Raw genomic sequence first — 24,228 nt, 5'->3', positions numbered from 1 at the left:
AATTGTGGATTGGGGTCTTTGGAATGTCTGGAGCTCTGCAGTTTCCTGGGTGGATCTCTGGGGGGATAAGGAAAGGGAAGAGGAAAAAAAGGTCAAGGGGAAAGCCTCAGCCACAAGGAAAATCATGCATAAATGTTTGTGTCCTTGGAAGGGAATGAAAAAGGTCAAGGGAAGGCCACTAGCACAAAGGAAAATCTATATAGGGTTGATGTTGCAGGAACCATATGCTTATAATTCATAACAGGAAAGGTCCAAAGGATTTCACTGAGCCAGTCAAGGGAGTCCTGCAGACTTGTCCTTGGCCCTTGGAAAACTTTAAGTTACTATCCCTTATTGGGGGGGGGGGGCATGCTCGGCTTCATTACCATTAGGAAGTTCTTACTAATGGGTTGTTGGGAGGTCACAACATCTGAGAATCCTGCCATAGATACAGGTGAAATGTCAGGAGACAATGCTTCTGGAACATGGCCATACAGCCCAGAAAACCCATAACAACCCAGTAATTCCGGCCATGAAAGCCTTCGACAATACAAGTTCTTACTAATGAAATCTCTTTTCCTGTTGAACCCATTGTTCCATTGTGTCCTAGTCTCCGAAGCCGCAGAAAACATGGCTAAATGACACTTTTTTTAGCCTTCTCTTTTCCAAGCTAAACATCTCCAGCTTCCTAAGCCAAACCTCATAGGCATTCATGGTTTCCAGACCTTTTGACAGCCCTTTTTGGCCGCGGTCGGTCAATCCTATCCACCTCCTTCTTGCACTGTGGTGCCCAGAACTGGACACAGTCTGATTCCAGGTGAGGTCTGGCCAAAACAATAAGTACAGTGAGTGGCACCCTTCACAGCCAATGAGAGCGAGAGACAGGGCAGCCAGGCCCTCCTTCTGCCAGTGAGGAGGGGGAGATGCTGAGGAAAGAGGCGCCAGGCGGAGAGCAGGAATCAGAGGCAGAGCGAGAAGGTGGCAAAGGCAGTGAGAGACAGACAGAGAGAGACAGAAGGAAGAGAGCAAGGCAGCAGCATCGCCTGGTGGCTGGCTTAGGGGCCCCTCCACCTCCTCCGGCTTCTCCCATTCTCACCTGCCCAGACCCTCCAGGGTAAGTGGCATTCTGGGATTCACCTGTCCATGGAGTGATGGGCTTTGGGAGGAAGTACCATTTGATTAGACAAAGACCTGTGTTCTCTTTGGCACAGTCTTATACTGCCCTTGTTGTTTAGTTGGCATTTCATATGATTGTGCCCTTTGTCAGGGGATTATTATTATTATTATTATTATTATTATTATTATCGTCAACATAATAATAATAATTACAATTTCCTCTCTCAAAAGAGAGTCGAAGCAGCTAAGAAAACTCTTTCAAAGTCAACCCAAAACCTTATGGCACCATATTGATGACACATGGCTATCTGGGGTCATTCAGACATCAATGGTGCCAGACCCACTTGCTCAAATAAGACAAGGAAAGGGGTCCTTCCTTAAACAGAAGGAAGGCTTCACAACTGTATATGTTTTAAGACTTCTATATTGCCAGAAGTCTTGTTCTCACCCTCATCTATGGCAGGTAGACGCCACTGGATTGTTCAATGCGAAGGAAAGAACTCTGCACATGCCCAGAAATACATGTATGTTGATGCTTCCATCCTACATTCTAGGAGTGGGCTGGGAATGCAATGCACTCAGATGAGATGCTATGTTCTTCTCTCCCTTTCACATGCGGCCCCTCTTTGTAACCCTTGCCCTTTCCTTATGGCGAGTGCCCTTTAAATCCAGCCTTCTTCCAAAATGGGAAATGGTTTTGATGCATTCATTCACTGCCTGGTCTCAAGAAAATCTCCATAGCTGCCATCAAGGAGGAGGGAGCCAATTCCTGCCTTTGGGAATGAGCAGATGGGGGAAAACAGGAGGGAAGAGCCTCTAATGCTCTCCAAAAAAGGCACAATATGGGTTGCATGCCTATTTTGTGCCAATTCCTACCACTGCCTACATCAAAACAGAGACAACCCCCTATTCTAGACTCATAACAACTGCACATTTGCTTAGTTTTGATGGCAAAATCTGTACCTTCCAACAAAATCCTGTCTTCTTTTGCATTGCTTGCCCTTTGCTTGAAATCAATGAAGGGACAGTTTCCTAAGGAAAGGGGCAGAGCAAAGCCTTCAAATAGATCTGGATGGGCTTCCGCTAGAAAACGTGACGCTCAAAACATGGGTGCCTTTTCCTTGGGATGAAAAGACCCTTCTGCCTTAGAAGGAATATATTTACAAATCCAACCATTTCTATTCAAGAGGAAAGACTATTTATGAATTCCAAAAAGAGGAAAGAACAAATTTCTCCATTCCAGACCAAAAGAAATGAATATTTACGAATCTAACCATTCCAAACCAAAGATAAAGACTACAGGTCTGACCAGGAAAGACTATTGACAAATGTGATCGCTCCAAACCAAAAGGAAGGAATAGTTACCAATCTGCTCATTGCTAACCGAAAGGAATGGTGTTCCTCTTCCTTGGGAAATCTCCCTCTGAGGAATATTGGACAAAGTGAGATGTACACTATCAGTGCTGTGCATTAGAACAATGCAATAACCTCTCTCCTGGTGCAAGCCAAAGAATGAGCATGCGAATGGGGTACCAGGCCTGGTGAGTTGTTCCAAGGAAGCAACAGAACACGTGAAACAGAATCATGGCAGAGAGGAAGGCAGCTGCACAAAAGACAAAATGGCATGGCTTGGAACGTGATCCAACAGCAATGGTTTCCAATGTTCTCGACTCAGATTTGGGAATTATCATGGCTTCAGAGCTGATCAAACAGAATTCATCTACACCAACGTTTCCCAACTTGGGGGTCGGGACTCCTTTTGGGGTCATAAGGGAGTGTCAGAGAGGTCACCAAAGATAATCAGAAAATGTATTTTCTGTTGGTCATGCGAGTTCTTTGTGGGAAGTTTGGCCCAATTCTATCATTGGTGAGGTTCAGAATGCTCCTTGATTGTAAGCGAACTATAAATCCCAGAAACTACAACTCCCAAATGTCAAGGTATATTTTCCCCAAACTCCACCAGTGTTCACATTTGGGCATATTGAGGATTTGTGCCACGTTTGGTCCAGATCTATTACTGTTTGAATCCACAGTGCTCTCTGGATGTAGGTGAACTATAACTTCAAAACTCAAGGTCAATGCCCACCAAACCCTTCCATTATTTTCTGTTGATCATTGGAGTTCTGTGTGCCAAGTTTGGTTCAATTCTATTGTTGGTGTAGTGCAGAATCTCTTTGATTGTCAGTGAACTATAAATCCCAGCAACTACAACTCCCAAATGACAAAATCAATCTACCTCCCCAAACCCCACCAGTATCGGGTATTTGTGCCAGATTTGGTCCAGTGAATAAAAATATATCCTGCCTATCAGATAACAGTAACAAAATTACAGTTCTGAAACAGTAACGAAAATAATTTTATGTTTAGGGGTCATCACAGCATGAGGAATTGTATTAATGGCTAGTGGCATCAGGAAGGTTGACAACCACTGGTCTACACTATAAATTTAATGCAGTTTAGCACCACTTGGACTGCCAAGGCTCAAGACTATGGGACCCAGGAAGTTGTACTTTTCCTAAGGGTGCATCTACGCTGTAGATGATACCCATTTGAACTGACGTGGCTCAACACTATGGAACCATAAGACTTGCAGTTTAGTGAGGTACTGCCACTCTTTGGTAGAAAAAAGTGAAGACCTTGCAAAACTGCAATTCCCACCAGTCCATGGTAGTTAAAGGGTGTCAAACTTCATTAATTCTTCAGTGTATATGTGCCCCAAATGTTGACATTGCTATTGTCTACCTTCCCTACTTTTGAACCAAACTTACCTTGGGTCAAGCAAGAGACAGGTTTGCAGAGGAAGAATGAGAAGGGGAGATTTAATGCAAAGAACCCTTGTTTTGGTACAGAAAACAGGAAGGAAATGGCACAGGAGACGTGCTCCCTGCAAAAAAGATGACATTTTTCTGCACAAAACACGTTTCCTACATAGAGGAAACAGTCTCCTTACCTGAGCTAGCAGGAGTGGTGTCGGACTTGGCGTTGAACTCCCAACGGCTTTTAGTCTTGGGAGATTTCAATGTCCATACTGAGACCTCTCTGTCAGGGGTGGCTCAGGACTTCATGGCCATCATGGCAACCATGGGCCTGTCCCAATTAGTATCTGGTCCCACCCATAGTGCCGGACACACTGGATTTGGTTTTCATGCAGGGATGGGAGGAAGGTGATGGGGTGGAGGAGCTGACCATCGCTCCATTGCCATGGACTGATCACCACCTGATTAGGTTTAGACTTTCTGTGCCTCATAACCTCCGCAGGGGTGGTGGGCCCATTAGAATGGTCCGCCCCAGGAGACTTATGGATCCAAATGGCTTCTTGATGGCTCTTGGGGAGTTTCCCACCTCCTTGGCTAGTGATTCTGTCAATGCTTTGGTCTCCCACTGGGACAGTGAGACGACTAGGGCAATTGATACAATCGCTCCAGAACACCCCTTTTCGAGTAACCGAGCTAAACCTGCCCCTTGGTTTACTGAGGAGCTGGCAGCGATGAAGCAAAAGAAGAGGTGGCTAGAGCGCGCGTGGCGCCAGAGACCTACCAAATCAGCTCAAACACATCTGAATGCCTTTCTAAGGTCCTACGATGTGGCAATAGCAGTGGCACAAAAATCATCTATTGCTGCCAATTTTGCATCTGCGAAGAATAGTCCAGCTGAACTTTTCCGAGTTGTCAGGGGTCTGTTAAATCTGCCGAAAGCGAGATCCCTGATGACTCGGTGGCTCGTTGTGAAGCTTTTGCTTGATTCTTTGCAGATAAAGTTGTGCTGATTCGGTCCGATTTCGACGCCATATTAACAGCAGTCTCTGAGGACGAGCATCTGCTTGTTCAGTTTTATTGGATTCATTTCAATTGGTTCAGCTTGAGGATGTGGACAGGATCTTTGGAGAAGTGAGACCTACCACATGCATCCTAGACCCCTGCCCATCCTGGCTGATAAAAGAAGCCAGAGGGGGTTTGGCAGAGTGGGTGAAGGTGGTGGTTAATGCCTCCTTACAGGAGGGTAGGTTTCCAGCGAGCTTAAAACAAGCTATCATAAAACCGCTGTTGAAAAAACCATCACTGGACCACACTCAATTAGACAATTATCGGCCAGTTTCCAATTTCCCATACTTGGGCCAAATCATGGAACGTGTGGTGGCAACACAACTCCAGGGATTTCTGGTAGACATTGATTATCTAGATCCGGCACAGTCTGGATTTAGGCCGGGACATGGACCTGAGACAGCCTTGGTCGCCTTGGTAGATGATCTTCGCCGGGAACTGGACAGGGGGAATGTGTCCCTGTTAGTTCTGCTGGACCTCTCAGCGGCCTTCGATACCGTCAACCATGGTATCCTTCTGGAACGCCTCATAGATATGGGACTTGGGGGTACTGCTCTGCAGTGGCTCCAGTCCTTTCTTGAGGGACGGTCCCAGAAGGTGTTACTGGGTGACACCTGTTCGGCCCCACAACCCTTGTTGTGTGAAGTCCAACAGGGTTCAATTCTGTCCCCGATGTTGTTTAACATCTACATGAAGCTGCTGGGGGAGATCATCCGGATTTCGGACTGAGGTGTTATCTCTATGCAGATGATGTCCAAATCTGTCACTCCTTTCCGCCTGTCACCAAGGAGACTGTCGAGACCTTGAACCGGTGCTTGGCTGCTGTGTCGGACTGGATGAGAGCTAACAAATTGAAACTGAATCCAGACAAGACAGAGGTCCTACTGGTCAGTCGTAAGGCCAAACAGGGCATAGGGTTACAGCCTATGTTAGATGGGGTTACACTGCCCCTGAAGACACAGGTTCGCAGCTTGGGAGTGATCCTGGATTCATCGCTGAGCTTGAAACCCCAGGTCTCAGCAGTGGCCGGGAGAGATTTTGCACAATTAAAACTTGTGCACCAGTTGCGCCCGTACCTTGGGAAGTCAGATCTGGCCACAATGATCCACACTCTTGTTATTTATTTTTATGTATATACTGACTGTTTTAATTGTTATAATTGCTGTTTACATGTTTTATCCATTGTTATGTTTATGCTGGCATCGAATTGTGCCTTTGTAGCCGCCCTGAGTCCCCCCTCAGGGGTTGAGAAGGGCGGGGTAGAAATGCCCGAAATAAATAAATAAATATTGCAGTGCATATGAATGTTTCATGTTCAGTGTGTGCAGAAATCCTGGTCTCTGAAAATGTGTGCAAATTATTCATTCTCGTTTGCGAGAGCAAATAATTACAAAGCCTGAACATACCAACCTGGCCTCTGTCTGACATTCAGAGACAGGGCTTGTCAAGACTCGAAAGGGAACCAGAAGCCAAATAATCTTTCTCTCTCTCAAACACACACAAATAAATGGCCCTAAATATGGCTTTTGGGGTTTCTTCCTTGGGCTCACTTGGCAAGAGAAGGAGAACATCCACACTGTAGAATGAATGCAGTTGAACTCTCCTTTAGATGGCATGGCTTGATACTATGGACTCCTGGGAGTTTTACTTTTAAAAAATATATTTTATTGGTTTTCTTAGAATACATCGATACATCAATACCTTCAATACTCTTATATTCTATCCTCAATTCGGTACATCAACCATAGGTGTATATATATCTTGTATACTTCCCCCACCCCACCTCTGTGCCCCCCGCCTTCCGAGCCACTTCAATTTGCATTCTCTTTCCAAAATACCATTTCTTCTTGTGGAGGTAATTTCCCATCTACTTCTTTTAAGCCATTCTCAATAAATTTTCCCCAAACGTTATCAAAATCGTTTTCCTTCTATACCCCTTTCCTAACCTACATGTCAATTTATCATTTATTGCTATTTTCCATAATTCTTTATACCATTCTTCAATTGATATATTTATTTTACCTTTCCAATTCTTCACTATCAGTAATCTTGCTGCAGTTAACATGTTATCTATTGCATCTTTCTCTGTTTTTTTTTAAATTTCTTAATATTATATAGTGACAACAATGCAATGCTTGCACTTTTCCCTAGCTTCATATCCATTATAGCTTCTATCTCACCAAATACCTTCCCCCAAAATTCATTTACATATTTACATTGCCACCACATATGTATATATGTACCCACCTCCTAGCAACTTCTCCAACAATTTTTTGTGGTATTCCTATTAATATTTGATATCTTTACTGGTGTTAAGTACCATTTGCAAACCAATTTGTAATAATTTTCTTTAACACGTATTGATAAGTTCTTTAAATATCTTTGATCCCATAATTGTACCCAATCCTCTTCTTTTATTCTAATCCCTAGGTCTTCCTTCCATATCCCTCTTAATGTTACGTCCTTTATTTTTTTCTCCTTAATATCGATTATTATCTTATACAATTTGCTAGTTATTCCTTTCAGCTTGTGGTATCCTCCTGTAGCTCTTTCTTTTTTGTATCATTTGTTCAACTTGTGTAAGTTTGCCTCCTTCCCCATTATTTTTTATCCAATTCTTGAACCATTGCTCTAATTGTAAGCAATGGAACCATGAGAGTTTAATATCTCTAGATTCTCTCATAGTTTCTTTCCTTATATTTGCTTTTATCCAATCTCCAATATTCTTCTCTCTTAATTTTTTATCTAATGTGTTTATAAAATTTTTGGGGAATTTTTATAGCCATTATTATTGGTGTTAGTATCGAATTTTCTGATAATAATATTTCCTTGTATCTATTCCAAATTCCTATCACATTTCTCAACATTGGGTTTTTTATTCTCTTAATTTCTTTCATTTTTATATCCTTAAAAAATATATTCCAAATTTTGTCCTCTACTTCTTCTGAATCTTCCTCCAAGGCCTGTAGAGTCACCAAACTACAATTCTCAGGCTTGCACAATATGCAATTGTGGCTGTTCAAGTAGGGTCAAACTGCATTCATCCTACAGTATGGATCAGGTATGAGCAAACCCAGGCCCAGGGGCCGAATGTAGCCCCATGGTCTCTTTTCTCAGGCCCTCCTCTCTTACACCATCCTATCCTTCCTTCTGAAGTTGGTAAGAACTTTAGGAGGGTCTTCCCTAGGAGGAGGGACCCTGGGATCCCACCAAAGAGGGATCGCTACTTTGGTGAGCTAGAGAAGCCTGATTTAAGCAATTTTATTAAATTAAAAATTCAAAATAAATCTCACCAAAGTTGAAGAAGCAGCACCAAGGTGTTCTAATTAGCGATTCAGCTGAAAAAATGCAATGTAGCAATCATTCGCCTACAGAGCATGCCATTACAAAGATCAGAGATATTTTTATAGGGTTTATAGAGAAGTTTCAAAATTCCCACCCTCCGCCCTCCTGCCGGCTCGATGGTGATTGGCTGACGCGATAACAGATGGGAGAAGGCTTGGTCGCCTGCCCTGCATCAGGGCCAATCATGGAGCTCCTCCACTGTGCAGGAACCAATGGGAGAGCTCCTACCGCCTCAACATCTTAGCGAATCAGGAGAAGGGAGGCAGGACGAGGAAGAAAAATGGGCTGGTGAGTGGATTAATGGATTTCATGGCTTGGGGCCCGGAGCCCGAGAAATTTGGTCTGCGACGGATGCCCAGCCTATTGTCTTTTGATGGGTCTTGTTGATTGCCTAATCCGGGTCTTCCTGTCGCCATTAGATATGACACAATGAAAAGGCTGGGGTGAATGTTTGTTGTGTCAAGTTTTGAAAGAAAAACAGTTTCGGGGGGAAAGACCTTACTGGGGTCTTCCTCCCCCCAGTGTGATGTGACCAAAGATGACAAATGAGATCCTTTGTTCAGTGGCCCAACTCCAAAACTGAACAGAAGACCCTCAGATTATGGTTCCATGCACGAATATCATGATAAGGGTTCTTATTGTGATTGCTGATTGCCTTTTCAACACAGCTGGCAGTTTCCTTGATGAGTTTTCCCCAAGAGGGAGGCAAACGGGCAATGGGTTGGGTGCCAGGGCAAAAATAAGGGAAAATACATGGGGAAATATAGGAATCCACGGAAATTCATATCAAACATCCCTTCCCAACCTCTGCCCACCAGAGAAATTGATTAAAATAATAATTTTAATAGAACATGTGTCTATAGTTCATACTGGGGAAGTCCAGATGTGAAAATGAGTTATTTAGAGCTAAAAGGAAATTGAAGAAAGTCCAACAGTCACAAAAGGGTGCCTGATGACCTCCACTGAGCCCAGGAATGGATTCTAGCAGCGCCAAAATCGAGTTGGTCTTTGGGAAACTATAACTCCCTCCAAGGACTGGAGCCCCGAGGCCAGGCTCTTCCCCGAGAGCCTCATGAGGTAGCCGCACCAAGTGTTCAGGGCCGGGGCCTGACAGAGGCGATGGAATGGTGAAAAGCAGCAGTGCAGCAGCAACCGGAGCCGACTTTTTGACAATCAGCTGTTTCTTGTAAAATATATTTCTAAAACTTAAATGATTATTCCCCAGGCGTAGAAGCCCGAAATGCAAAAAAAGTGAGATAGCAGATAGTGCTAGAATTAAGCCAGGAAAAATATGCCACCAAAATGGAGGTGATCCGCCATCTCGCAGATACAGGGGCCCCTGGGGGTTTCTGTATCTGCGGTTTAGGGGAGCGCAGATTCGACCTCCCCAGAACGCCAGGAAGGCAATCCAGTCAGGTCTGCAGTCTCCTGCGGCCTGGAAAGGGTTAGTTTCATGCACTGGGATAGTTTCAGCCAAGAAGAGACACAAAGTATCATGCTAGAGAATTCAAAGTTGCAATTTCATTAATCTTTATTTGGGGATCTGTTACAAAGTTGGGGCTTGGTAGGGAAGTGAAAAGAGAGAGCACAGGGCTGTGTTGAGTCCCTAGTTGAGCTTGCTGTTGGGGCACATTTCATCAGTTTGGCCCAATCTTTGCATCCAGGAACTGTGGAACTCCCTGCTGCTAGTCACAGCAGCTTCAAGGCAGGGGCCTGGGATGCCCTCGATGGCACTTCCTTCTCTCTTTCTTTTCTCTTTCCCTACTCCCTCCCTTTCCTGCCTCCCTTTTTCTCCCTCACTCCTTTCTTCCAACCCTTCATCCTTCCCTCATTCCTCTCTCCTTCCCTCTCTCCCTCTTTCTACATCCTACTTTCCCTTTTGTCTTTCCTTCTCTCTTTCTTCCCTTCCTCTCTTCCTCTTTCTCCCATCATCAATTCCCTTCCACCCTTTCATCCTTTGTTCTCTCTCTCCTTCTTCCTTCCCTCCCTCCCTCCCTCCCTCCCTCCCTTCCTTCCTTCCTTCCTTCCTTCCTTCCTTCCTTCCTTCCATCTTTTTCTTCCTTCCTCCCTTCTTCCATTCATCTTTTTCCTTCCACTTTCCTTTCCTCCCATCCTTATCTTCCATACTTTCATCCTTCTTTCCTTCTCTCTTTCCTTCCTCCTTCCCTTCATCCCTTCCATCTTTCCATTCTTTCTTTCCTTCCTTCCTTCCTTTTGTCTTTCCTTCTTCATTTCCTTCCTTCCATCTTTCCCTTCCTCCCTCCCTTCCTCCTTTCCTTCCATCCTTATCTTCCATCCCTTTGTCCTTCCTTCCCTTTTGTCTTTCCTTCCTTCTCTCTCTCTTTCCTTCCCTTCCATCTTTCTCTTCCTTCCTCCCTTCCTCTGTTCATCTTTTTCCTCCCTCTTTCCTTCCTTTCCTTCCATTTTTATCTTCCACCCTTACATCCTTCTTTCCTTCTCTTTTTCCTTCCTCCTTCCCTTCCATCTTTTTCTTCCTTCCTCCCTCCCTCTTTTCCTTCCATCCATCCTTATCTTCCACCCTTTTGTCCTTCCTTCCCTTTTGTTTTTCCTTCCTTTGCTCTTCCCTTCCTTCCATCCTTCTTTTCCTCCCTCCCTTCCTTATCTTTTTCCTTCCTCCTTCCCTTCCTTCCATCCTTCCCTTCCACCCTTTTATCCTTCCTTCCCTTTTGTCTTTCCTTCCTTCCTTCTATCTTTACTTCTTACCTCCCTCCTTCCCTTACCTCTCTCTTTCTTCTTCCATCCTTTACTTCCTCTCTTTCATCCTTCCTTCTCTTTCCTTCCTTCCTCCTTCCCTTCTTTCGTTCCATCACCAGGCAGCCAGTCCTCTTAGTAGGCATTGCTAGCATGTGGCCTCTAAGTTAGAAAGTTTGCCCATGCCTGGAATAGATGCACCTACTATCTCACCAACTCCCCAAGGCAGCAACCCCATAGTTCACAGTCTTAGCACTGTATTCCTTATACAAAGATGTCCTTGTATGTGGGATTGGCATACAGTGCTAAGACTGTGAACTATGGAGATAGTTCAAAGATGGCATTCTGCTTCTTTGGGAATTGCTAGGATTGCTTTGCAGCTGCTGGAGGTTTAAAAATGGCATCTCTTATCCTGAAATAAAGTCTCATGTCCTGAAATAAAGCAGCCTTGTAGCCTCATTTTGTACCCTTTCAGTCCAATTTTGAAAGAACCAGGAGATCCTTTCCTTGCCCTCCATTTACAAAAGTGGAAAACTTTGCTCAGTCCTGGGGTCTAGGGTTTGTTCAAGCTTCTTTCTTTCTTTCAACAGGCAACAGATGCATCCACACTGTAGCATTAATGCAGTTTGGCATCATTTTAACTGCCTTGGCTCCATGCTATGGGATCTTGGGAGTTCTAGTTCTGGAAGGTCTTTATTTATCCTTCTCTGCCAAAGAGTGCTCCCCAAATGACAACTTTGAGGATCCAATAGTTAAAGTGATGCCAAACTTCATTCGTTCCTGGACATAGTGGGAGGCAAAGAGAGAAACTGGAGCATTTCAAAAGTAGCTGAAAAAGTGGGGAGACAGAGGATCAATGAGGTATTACTAAAATTGGTGTCACCTCCATGTGAAAAGCCACTTTCTTTGCAGTCCCATTCCTCATCCTTTTGCAAATGCAAAATGCAAAGGCTGGTCCTTTTACAATGGTTTTCTGTCCTCATATGCAAAGAAATTTCCCTGCCACAGAAAGAAAGCCAGAAAAAGAGGCAAATGTCTGAAACTCACATGCTGCAAAGAGAGGCATGCCTTCTTCTGAACTATAAACTTTTGCACATCTGGGTTATATTTGTGGACGACCTTCCTTTCCCAGTTGTAGCTTTTCGGAGAGCTATTGTGGATTGTTGCAGAGAGGATTTAATGCATGCAAAGCAATAGCAAGGTAAGGAGAACTTGAAAAGTAGTTATGGTGGTCTGGGGTGCATCTACACTGTAATTCTGATCCAGTTTGACACCACTTTGTGATGGCTCAATGCTATGGGATCCTGGGACCTGTGGTGTACAAGATCTTCAGCTTTTTCTGCCAAATAGAGTTGGTGCCTTTCCAATCTACAAATTCCAGGGTTCCATAGCATTAAACTATCGCAGTTAAAGTGGTATCAAATTGCATTCATTTTACAGTGTAGATGCCTCCTAATAGGTGTCTGTCTCTTGCACTGTTAGATAATTTTGCAAAACTGACTCCGCATTTGGATTGGTGGAGTGTTTCCCAGTTATTTACCTTTTCAGAAAGGTATCTCTCTAAGGATGTCAAGGCAGTCTACAGTCACATCAATCAATACCCATAACATTAAAAGACTAAATATATTTCAAAGCAGACTCAATAAAGGCCAGTTTAAAATAAAGTGAAAGGTTTACCCTGACATTGGGAGTTGGTGCTCATCTCAATTTCTAAGCCTAAGAGCTGGCATTGTCCATAGACACCTCCAAGGTCATGTGGCCAGCATGACTGCATGGAGAGCGTTACCTTCCCGCAGAAGTGGTACCTATTGACCTACTCATATTTGCATGTTTTCAAACTGCTAGGTTGGCAGAAGCTGGAGCTAGGAGCTCTCCCCACTCCCCAAATTCAAACCACCAACCTTTCAGTCAGCAAGTTCAGCAGCTCAGCAGTTTAACCTCCTGCACCACCGAGGACGCTTACAATGAACCATAACAGAATTGAATAAAAGCAGTTAGGGAACGGTGAATCCACTCCGGGTTTTAGTCTGAATTCCAAGGGGGTTATCCATGGTGCTGAACCTTAACTTAGAAACTCTTTTTGAACCTTCAGCAGAGAATTCAAAGTTCAGATTCAAACCCAGAGTGGATCCACTGCCATATGGATATCTGGGAGCCACCATTAATTTGACTCTTAGCACAAATCACATGCCTAGTTTTATGTCTCTAAGCCTGCAAGAGGTTCCTCCAGACCCATAATTTGTATTATTGAAGGCTTTCATGGCCAGAATCACTGGATTGTTGTGAGTTTTCTAGGCTGTATGGCCATGTTCCAGAAGCATTATCTCCCGATGTTTCACCCACATCTATGGCAGGCATCCTCAGAGGTTGACAGGTGTGTTGGAAACTAGGAAAATGAGGTTTTTATATCTGTGGAATGTCCAGGGTGGGAGAAAGAAGTCTGTTTGAGGTAGGTGTGAATGTTTCAATTGGCCACCTCCCAATAAAGGATTCCATCAGGCAGTAAGAAGCCAGACCTTGAAACTGCTAGGCCATCAAATACTAATCAAGGTAGCCAATTAAAACATTCACACCTACTCAAACATACAAGAATGGAAATCATTCTACAGATATATAAACCCCATTTTCCTAGTTTCCAACAGACCTCACAACCTCTGAGGATGCCTGCCATAGATACAGGCGAAAAAGGAGAGAATGCTTCTGGAACATGGCCATACAACCCAGAAAACTCACAACATTCCAATAATAATTCAGGATACCCTTTTCCTATTGACTAAGGCTCACTTACAAATTAGGCTTGCCCTTTATACTGGGACCACTGTATCCTCTAGCCCAGCACCGTGAGTCAAATTAGATGTTAAGGAATACGGTTAATAGATGAACTGGGTATTCCCCAGTTGTTATAGGATTCCCTCCAAGGCGCATGGCCCCAGCAACCAGACTTACAAAATAGGGATGCCACCTTCAGCTTCCAATGGCCAATGGAGACACAAAGTACACAAGATACAGACATGACGAAAATGACAGACGTTTTCCATTGCTTGCGGGGAGGGGGGACAAACAACAACTCTGGTTTCAGTAACGACGGGTTGTATTCTCTCTTTCTCAAAGCAAGAGAGAGGATATTGTTTATTTGTTTGTTCTGGGCATGTATTTTTGGGGGGAATTGATTATACAAAGTCTGTGAATTTAAGGAGACGCAGAGGGATGAAAGACATGGCTGGTAGCTCCAGGGATGCACTGATGCGGATGCTAGAGACAATCAGAGGACCGCTGTTGCCACGGCAACCACAGCACCGGTTGCCATAGGTAACAGGGATGGAGGGGGACTAGAGGATGACCCCTTCTTTCTCCATCTCACCCTTCATATAGATACCCCAAATGGAGATGCCTGTTCATTCGAGATAGCCAGCAAGTGGCCACGCATCGAAGGCGGCCTATCCTTATATAAATGTATCATAGCTCAAAATAGGTCATTTTTTGGATCTCCAAAAAAAGGAAATTTGCAGGGACAATTGGAACACAGCTTCCGGCAGGAAGCTAAAAAAGGAAGCCCAGGCAGCAGGAAGCCATAGTTGTTTATGAAAAAGATATGCTGCATTATCATCTTTATTGTAATGGCTTTACTGCTTGAATGCAAGACTAGTGGTGCATCTACATTATAGAATTAATGCAGTTTGACACCACTTTAGCTGCTCATGAGAAGGTCAAACTATACCTCTTAAGATTCCATAGCATTGAGGTGTGTCAGTTAAAGTGGTGTCAAAACTGCATTAATTCTACAGTGTGGAGGCTCCCCGAATGGCCCATTTTCACCTGAGATTCATAGATTTCTATCCATTTGTTGCCAACCTTTCAGAGTTGCACTTCAGCCTGACAGACCACTCATGTAACTTATGAAATAAAAGGAGCTACCCTGGTGGCACAGCAGGTTAAACTGCTGAGCGGTTGAACTTGGTGGTTCAAATCTGGGGAGCAGGGTGAGCTCCAGTCGTTAGCCCCAGCTTCTGCCGACCTAGCAGTTCAAAAACATGCAAGTATGAGCAGATCAATAGGTACCACTCCATCAGGAAGGTAACGGCACTCCATGCAGTCATGCTGGCCACATGACCTTGGAGATGTCTATGGACAACACCAGCTCTTTGTCTTAGAAAGGGAGTTGAGCACCACCCCCAGAGTCGGACACAACGAGACTTAATGTCAAGGGAAAAACCTTACCTACCATTGTTCAAAATCATATTTAAATGCTGCAGTTTGTATAGAATTACACCTGTCATTCAGAATAATTTATAATAGTGGTTCTCAACCTACCTAATGCTGTGACCCATTAAAATATTTCCTCATATTGTGGTGACCCCCAACCATAACATTATTTTCATTGCTACTTCATAACTGTAACTTTGCTACTGTTATGAATCGTCATGAAAATATTTGATATGCAGAATGTATTTTCATTCACTGGACCAAATTTGGCACAAATACCTGATATGCCCAAATTTGAATAATGGTGGGGTTGGGAGGTGGTTTGATTTTGTCATTTGGGAGTTGTAGTTCCTGGGATTTATAGTTTGCCTACACTCAAAGAGCATTCTGAACACCACCAATGATGGAATTGAACCAAACTTGGCACACAGAACTCCCATGACCAAGAGAAAATACTAAAAGGGCTTGGTAGGCATTGATCTTGAGTTTTGGAATTGTAGTTCAACTACAAACAGAGAGCACTGTGGACTCAAACAATGATGAATCTGGACCAAACTTTGCACGAATCCTCAATATGCCCAAATGTGGACACTGATGGAATTTGGGAAAATATACCTTAAAATTTGGGAGTTGTAGTTGCTGGAATTTATAGTTCGCCTACACTCAAAGAGCATTCTGAACCCCACCAATGATAGAATTGAACCAAACTTCCCACACAGAATCCCCTGACCAACAGAAATACAGTGTTTTCTGATTGTCTTTAGTGACCCCTCTGACACCCTCCTCGCAACCTAGCCCCCCAGGTTGAGAAACACTGATTTATAACATGAATCTGAAGCCAAGAAGAAAAGCAGCACAGCACACAATTAAAAAAAGACACCCCTTTCTTGTAAAAATGATCAATTCCCCAAAGTGTTCAATAATAAAAAAAGGTCCTCGCCTGCTGATGAGAAAAACAGGGCTTGCTGCTATTTTGAGAGGAAAAGAGCTGTAGGAGTGATAAGGAAATGACATGAAACACAAACAGTTCTTCTGATATTGAAATGCCCCTTAAAGGTGTCTGGGTGCATCTACACCAGGCATGGGAAAATTTTGGCCCTTTAGGTGTTTTGGACTCCAATTCCCACAATTCCTAACAGCCCCAGGCCCCTTCTTTTTCCCCCTCAGCCGCTTAAGCTAGTTTAAGTTTCTGCAAGTTTAGATGCTCCCAACATTCTGGAATCCAACAACTATTGTGTCTTAACAACCAATAATGTTGTGTGCACGCTGACTGACTACCCTTCAGATAACAGGTTCTAGATCAGCAGTTATTGAAGTTAGAGACCTCAAATTTTGGGAAACTTAGTTTAACATCTGACTGGCAGAACAGCTAAAATTTGAACAAAATTGGAGACATGATGGTGGGAAGGCTTAAACCACTTGGCATGGAATGACCCTATGTTTGCCTTTTATGTTTGGAATCCACCCTGAGTCCCTTTGTGGAGATAGGGTGGAATATAAATAAAGTTTTACTACTACTACTACTACTACTACTATTATTATTATTATAGCACAGTGTTTCTCAACCTGGGGGTTGGGATACCTGGGGGGGGGGTTCGCTAGGGAGTATCAGAGGGATCACCAAAGACCATTAGAAAGCACAGTATTTTCCATTGGTCATGGGAGTTCTGTGTGGGAAGTCTGGCCCAATCCTTACATTGGTGGGGTTCAGAATGCTCTTTGAGTGTACGTGAATATAAATCCCAGCAACTACAACTCCCAAATTTTAAGGTCTATTTTCCCCAAAGTCCATCAGTGTCCACATTTGGGCATATTGAGTATTCATGCCAAGTTTGGTCCAGATCCATCATTGTTTGAGTTCACAGTGCTCTCTAGATGTAGGTGAACTACAACTCCAAAACTCAAGGTCAATGCTCACCAAACCCTTCCAGTATTTTCTCTTGGTCATGGGAGTTCTGTGTGCCAAGTTTGGTTCAATTCCATCATAGGTAGAGTTCAGAATGCTCTTTGATTGTAGGTGAACTATAAATCCCAGCAACAATAACTCCCAAATGACAATATCAATCCCTTGCCCCAATCCCACCAGAACTCAAATTTGGGCACATCAGCTATTTGTGCCAAATTTGGTCAATTAATGAACATGCATCCTGCATATCAGATATTCACATGACAATTCATAGCAGTAGCAAAATTAGAGTTGTGAAGTAGCAGCACAAATAATTTTATGAATGGGGGTCACCACAAATTGAGGAGCTGTATTAAGAGGTTGCAGCATTCGGAAGGTAGAGAAACACTGCTATAGCAAAATACGCTGCAGAATTTCCCTCCTGCAAAGACAAAGTTTTTGCATTCTAATAAACTTTTTTCATGTTTTTATGATAGAACTAATTAGGAAATGACATTTATAACCCAGGAACAAAAATCGTGTTACAGAGTGTTATTTTTTTATTTTTAAATAATGATACATGGATACTTGCAGATCCAGCAATGGGCAAGCACAACAGCAAGCTGGCTCCAGAGATGTTGGACGACCTGGTGAGGAGCACGGAGTTCAATGAGCAGGAGCTGAAGCAGTGGTACAAGGGCTTCCTGAAGGACTGCCCCACAGGGATCCTCAACCTGGAGGAGTTCCAGCAGCTCTACATCAAGGTAAAGTGGCCCAATGAGGGTCGGAGGGCCACTCTCTGTGTGGGGAGGAAAGGGGGGATTCACATCAGAATGGGGAATGGACCCCATTGAGCGAAAGATGCACCAACACTTTTGAAAATGAATGTGGTTTGACCCCACTTTGTGTCATGGCTCAATGCTATGATGCCACATTCTCTCCTCAGGGTGCATCTGTCCTGTGAAATGGATGTCGTTTGATGTCACTTTAGCTGCCATGGTTCAATTCTATGCCATCCTGGGAACTGTAGTTTTGCAAACTTTTGACCTTCTGTGCCCAAAATTTCCAGAGCCTTTAAGGTAAAGGTAAAGGTTTCCCCTGACATTAAGTCTAGTCATGTCCAACTCTGGGGGCTGGTGCTCTTCTCCATTTTTAAGCCAAAAAGCCGGCATTGTCCGTAGATGCCTCCAAGGTCATGTGGCTGGCATGACTGCATGGAGCACCATTACCTTCCCCCCAAGGCAGTACCTATTGATCTATTCAAATTTGCATGTTTTTGAACTGCTAGGTTGGCAGAAGCTTGGCCTAACCCCGCTCCCTGGCCGTCAGCAAGTTCTGTAGCTCCCTGGTGGAGCGCCACCAGGGGGCCCTCATCAAACTGCTGTTTGGATCCTGACCAAACTGCAAATCCCATGATTCCATAGTATTGAGCCAAGGCAATCAAAGTGGTGCCAAAATATATTAATCCTACAGTGGAGATGCCCCTGTTCCAAGCCTCGTGATTTGTACTCCTTGAAGATGGAGAGTGCATACACACTGTAGAAGGAATGCAGTTTGGCACCACTTGAACTGCCATAGCTCAATGTGAGAGAATTCTGGGAGTTTGTGATTTGGTAAAGAAAGCTTGTAAAATTCTCAGGATCCCATAAGACTGAACCATGGTAGTTGAAGTAGTATCAAACCATATGCATTCCACAGTGTAGCTGCAGCCTGTGTTTCCATGCCAGTTCCTGTCCTTCTCTCCGCGTCCCTCCTTGTGATGTTTCTTGCTCTCCGCTCTTCTCTCCTGGCAGTTCTTTCCTTACGGTGATGCTTCCAAGTTCGCACAGCACGCTTTCAGAACCTTTGACAAGAACGGTGATGGCACCATCGACTTCCGAGAGTTCATCTGTGCCCTTTCGGTCACTTCGCGGGGCAGCTTTGAGCAGAAGCTGAACTGGGCCTTCGAGATGTACGACTTGGATGGTGATGGCAAGATCACCCGCCTGGAGATGTTGGAGATCATTGAGGTACAACGGCCATCTGCTCCGGGAACCGGGTCTGATTCAGTGTGGATCCATTCCATGATGTAGATTAGGTGCCCTTTGGAAAAACAGGAGGGCTTACAATCACTCTAAAACTATCCCCAGGTTGTAGTCTGCACCTTGAAGGAGCTTTCCAAGGTGCTGAAGCCAATTGGGGCTCCTACAATCACAGCAAGCCCAAGCAGCCCATCCAAATCCATTCACAAGTATCCAGAATGGTTGAAGTGCGGGGGGAAGATCCTTCTTTAGAGGCTTTTAAACAGAGTCTCAATGGCAGTCTGTCAGGGGTGCTTTGATTGTGCTTTTCAGCATGACAGAAGGGGGTTGAACTAGATGACTTACATGGTCTCCTCCAACTCTATTATTCTATGATTCTATGGACAGTGGTTAGCAATACCCATTGGCCATCTCATTCTCTGGAGATTTTTAAGCAGAGGCTAGTGGCCATCTGTCAGGAGGGCTTTGATGGCATTGAAAGGGGTTGGACTAGATGGCCAACGTGGTCTTTCCAGCTCTATGATTCTGTCATTCTAGGAGGCATCTTGCTAACCTTCTAAGGAATCCTATTTCATGCAAACAACTCTTACCATCAAGATGTTCCTCCTAATGTTTAATCAGAATTGTTTTTCTGGCTACTTGAAATCATTGGATCAGGTCCAACCCAAAAAGAATATCCTCCCACTTCACACATTTATTTCCATTGTCCCTTCTCCATCATCTCTCCAGACAAGCTCAGTTATCCAAGAGTGCGCCTATACTTATTGTTAGTCTTTATGTATATGTATTTACAAGGTGGAATTATTGCTGTTTGCCATCATTTTAACTGCCAAGACTCAATGCTATGAAACCCTGGGATTTCTTTTTATGTATGGGTAGTTCCCAAGTTATGAACAAGATAGGTTCCGTAGATTTGTTCTTAAGTTGAATTCGTTTGTAAGTCAGAACAGGTACATTTTAAAGTCTAACTCCAGCCATATATTTTATGTCTAAGTTCCCCATTCTCTCATGCTTTGGAGAGAATGGGGAAGTGTTAACACACCTGTGGTGTTTCCTTTCCAGTCTGTACCCCTCTTCAGAAGTTTTCACATCACTTTCTGTCTCTGTGATCATTGCGTTTTGCAAAATTTGTCTTGTTGTGGAAGCAAGAATTGGAGGGAAAGCTTCAGTGGAGACCTCTTTCCTCCATGATAAATAATTTTTTGAGTAGTGGATTTCCCATCTTATGGGCAGATTTCTCTCACTTCCTGTTCTCCTCAGCCCCATTCTTAACTAGGATCCAGTTGGATGTTTGTAAAACGGGGACTGCCTGTATTTGATGCTGATATCTTTTGTTACATCCTGCCTCAAACCGTGATGAGAGTTTATTTATTTATTTATTTATTTTCTTTACCATACTTTTATCCCACCCTTTCAGCCCGAAGGCGACTCAGGGCGGCATACAGACTGGCAACAATTAGATGCTGAACATACATAAATAGTAGGCCTGGGTAACAACGCAAAAATTTGTTTCTAAAATCGATTTGTAATTGGGTTTTTTTTTGTTTTGATATTTAAAATAATTACAAAATTTTCAAAAAAAAAAGTTCGGTATTTACGAAATTTCGTAAATATTTACAAAACATTTTGTAAAGATGGCGCTCTTTTTTTCCAATATTTTTAAAATATTTTTTAAATTTAATTATTAATTTAGTAGAATAGGGAGGAGAAATTAAAATTATTATTAAGGAGGGAAGGCAGGCACTCACTCTGGCGGGCCTTCTCGCTCGCCACTCGCTCGCCGCTCGCTCGCCCCTCTCGCTCGCCGCTCGCTCGCCCCTCTCGCTCGCCCTCTCGCTCGCTTGCTCAGCCGGCGCCGAGAGAGGAGAGCTCCCAGCAAGCATCGGCAGGCGGCCATCTTACGTATTTCCGAAATGGACGGAAATACAAAATTTTTTGGAGCCTGCCGTTTCGATATTTAAAAACACTTCCAGGTTAAAAAAAGGTTTTGTAATCTTTTCGTAATTCAAAAATTAACGAATTTTTTAACGAATTACGAATTAACGAAACGAATTGACCAGCCCTAATAAATAGTTTACATTGTTTTAAACAGGCTAAATCACATAATAAAATGCATATAAAAACAATTTAAAACTATTTAAATCAATGACTTCTGACTTCTGAGTTTAAACCCATGTCCATTTGCATCATTAAGCCGTTCCATATTAGTTCACAATATTGAGTTTATCTGGTTGCAATGAGGACCTCACAACCTCTGATGATGCCTGCCATAGATGCAGGCAAAATGTCAGGAAAGAATACTTCTGGAACATGGCCATATAGCCTGAAAAACTTACACCAACCCAGTGATTCTGGCCATGAAAGCCTTCAACAATACATTTTTCCATGTTTTTATGATAGAACCAATTAGGAAATAATATTTATAGCCCAGGAACAAACAATGTGTTACATAGTGTTATTAGTATTAGTATTATTTATAGTATTTAGAGTTGGAGCCCTCAGTGGTGCAGTGGGTTAAACTGCTGAGCTTCTGACTGAAAGGTCAGTGGTTTGAATCCAGAGAGCGGGGTGAGCTCCCAGTGCTAGCCCCAGCTTCTACCAACCTAGCAGTTCGAATATGCAAATATGAGTAGATAAATAGGAACCACTCTGGTGGAAAGGTAATAGCGTTTCATGCAGTCATGCTGGCCACATGATTTTGGCGGTGTCTATGGACAAAGTTGGCTATTCGGCTTAGAAATGGAGATGAGCACCACCCCCCACAGTCAGACATGACTTGACTTAATGTCAAGGGAAAACCTTTACCTTTACCTTTACCTTATTATTTATAATCTGGCCTTTTAGAACAGCCGCTCCCAGGATCCCATCACATTGAGCCATGGTAGTCAAGTGGTGTCAAACTGCCTTAATTGAACAGTATAGATCATACAATCATAGAGTTAGAAGAGACATCATGGACCATCCAGTCCAATCCCCTGCCAAGAAACAGGAAAATCACATTCAAAGCACTCCAAGCTCTCCATCATCACAGTTTTCAGCCCTTTGGCCAACTTGGTCATCCTTTAACGGTCCCCCTCCTCTCTTTTAGGCCATCTACAAGATGGTAGGCACTGTCATCATGATGAGGATGAACCAAGACGGCCTGACCCCGCAGCAGCGTGTGGACAAGATCTTCACCAAAATGGACAAAGACAAGGATGACCAGATCAGCCTGGAGGAGTTCAAGGAAGCGGCCAAGAGTGACCCCTCCATCGTCCTGCTGTTGCAGTGCGACATGCAGAAGTAGAGGAACTTCAACTGCTGCCCCCCCCCCCCCAGCTTTGTATTTCCAATCCATCCGTCCATCTTCCTCCTCCTTGGAGCTGCAGGCCTCATTCTTGGAGGCAGGAGGGGCCTCATCTGCATCGTCTTCTAGGTCCAAAACAAGTCCCTCGAGAAGCTCCCCAACATTGATAAGGCTCTATCTTTTGGGGAATGGAGAGTCACATGGGTCTGTCAGAGTGGGTTCCCCTTCCTGCACTTTCCATCCCTTCCTAGACCCTTCTTCTTTTCCCCTTGCCATCCTCAGACATTCCCAAGACCCTCTTCCAAATCTACCTGTTTGACGGCCTGCCAAAATCCATGACCCATTATGCAATGATCCGCAAGGTCTTGCAACCCCGAAAACCAGCTCTCCTTAAGCTCAGCTGTCGCTTGCTGTATTATGGTGCATCTCTTGACCCTCTAGCATTATCTTCAGATGGGGATTTTAATATCCCTTTTTGCATTCCTGAATCGTCCCTTCTACCCCAGGACCCTTTAAAACCTTCTTCCTCCCATTCTTTTTTGCTTTGGCGGAAGCACATTGTTTCTTTTCCTCTGGCAATGGGGTGTTCCTCTAGCTTTCCATAAGGTCCAAACAAAGTGTTTCCTCTTTGGACTCATGCTGATGCTGTTGCTTCTAAGTCAGAATCAGTGGAATGAATAATATAAATAGTATATCGGAGATATCTCATGGCATATGCAAAGAATTGCAAAGAGGATCATTTTCCGCATTGGCTTCTTCTGATAATGCAACCTTGATCTGTAAATCTGTACGTTTACGCACCGGGGGGAGGGAAATGTGCTATTTTAAAGGGCTGGGGATGCATGGTGACACTACACTTTAAGGGTCCGATGGGGGGAGGCCTTTTCTTCCATTCTCAGCCAAGGAGGCAGACTTGGGGATTTCAAAAGGGTTTCCAACCTAAGAGAATATTGTAGAGTCTCGCTTGTTCAACACAAACGGGCTGGCAGAACGTTGGATAATTTATTATTATTTATTTATTTACTTTATTTGTATACCGCTCTTCTCAGCCCTTAGGCGACTCAGAGTGCTTAACAAGAAACAAACAGCAGCAAAAATTCAATGCTAACAACATATAGACCATATGAAAACAATTAAGGCAATAATACACTAAGCAATTAACATCAGTAAACATCAATCAACATCAATAAGTGACTCATTAGCGTCTCATAACTGAAATCACAATCCAAGTTCGTCATCCGTTATTCCGATTTCCTATGATTCATTGTAATTCATTGCACTTCTTATTCAAACGCCTGTTCAAATAGTCAGGTTTTTACTTTCTTCCGAAATGCCATTAATGAGGGAGCATTTCAGGAGCATGTCTTTGGGGAGGGCGTTCCACAGCCGAGGGGCCACCACTGAGAAGGCCCTGTCCCTCGTCCCCGCCAACTGTGCCTGAGTTTCTGGCGGGATCAAGAGCAGGGCCTCCCCAGAAGATCTTAAAGTCCTAGTGGGTTCGTAGGCAGAGATGTGTTCGGATAGGTAACTTGGGCCAGAACCGTTTAGGGCTTTATAGGCCAACGCCAGCACTTCGAATTGTGCCCGGTAGCAAATTGGCAGCCAGTGGAGCTGGCGCAACAGAGGAGTTGTATGCTCCCTGAACGTCGCTCCTGTTAGTATCATGACTGCCGAACCAATTGAAGCTTCCGAACAGTCTTCAAAGGCAACCCCACGTAGAGAGCGTTGCAGTAGTCTAGACGAGATGTAACTAGAGCGTGGACTACCATGGCCAAGTCAGACTTCCCAAGGTACGGGTGCAGCTGGCGCACAAGCTTTAACTGTGCAAATGCTCCCCTGGTCACCGCTGAAACCTGAGGT

At 43.9% G+C, this 24,228-nt stretch overlaps 1 protein-coding gene across 1 annotated transcript; it reads left to right on the top strand.

Annotated features, from left to right (window-relative positions):
* Positions 1–887: 887 nt before the first annotated feature.
* Positions 888–24,177, top strand: LOC132780390 (hippocalcin-like protein 4). The gene is made up of 4 exons (XM_060784068.2): positions 888–1,093; positions 17,656–17,825; positions 18,855–19,070; positions 22,171–24,177. Exons 2-4 carry the CDS (start codon positions 17,664–17,666, stop codon positions 22,366–22,368), a joined length of 576 nt encoding a protein of 191 aa, XP_060640051.2. The 5' UTR covers positions 888–1,093; positions 17,656–17,663; the 3' UTR covers positions 22,369–24,177.
* Positions 24,178–24,228: the final 51 nt, after the last annotated feature.

The sequence above is a fragment of the Anolis sagrei genome, chromosome Y, assembly GCF_037176765.1.
Source record: "Anolis sagrei isolate rAnoSag1 chromosome Y, rAnoSag1.mat, whole genome shotgun sequence".
Lineage (NCBI taxonomy): Eukaryota > Metazoa > Chordata > Lepidosauria > Squamata > Dactyloidae > Anolis > Anolis sagrei.
This window is presented reverse-complemented; position numbering and strand designations above follow the sequence as displayed.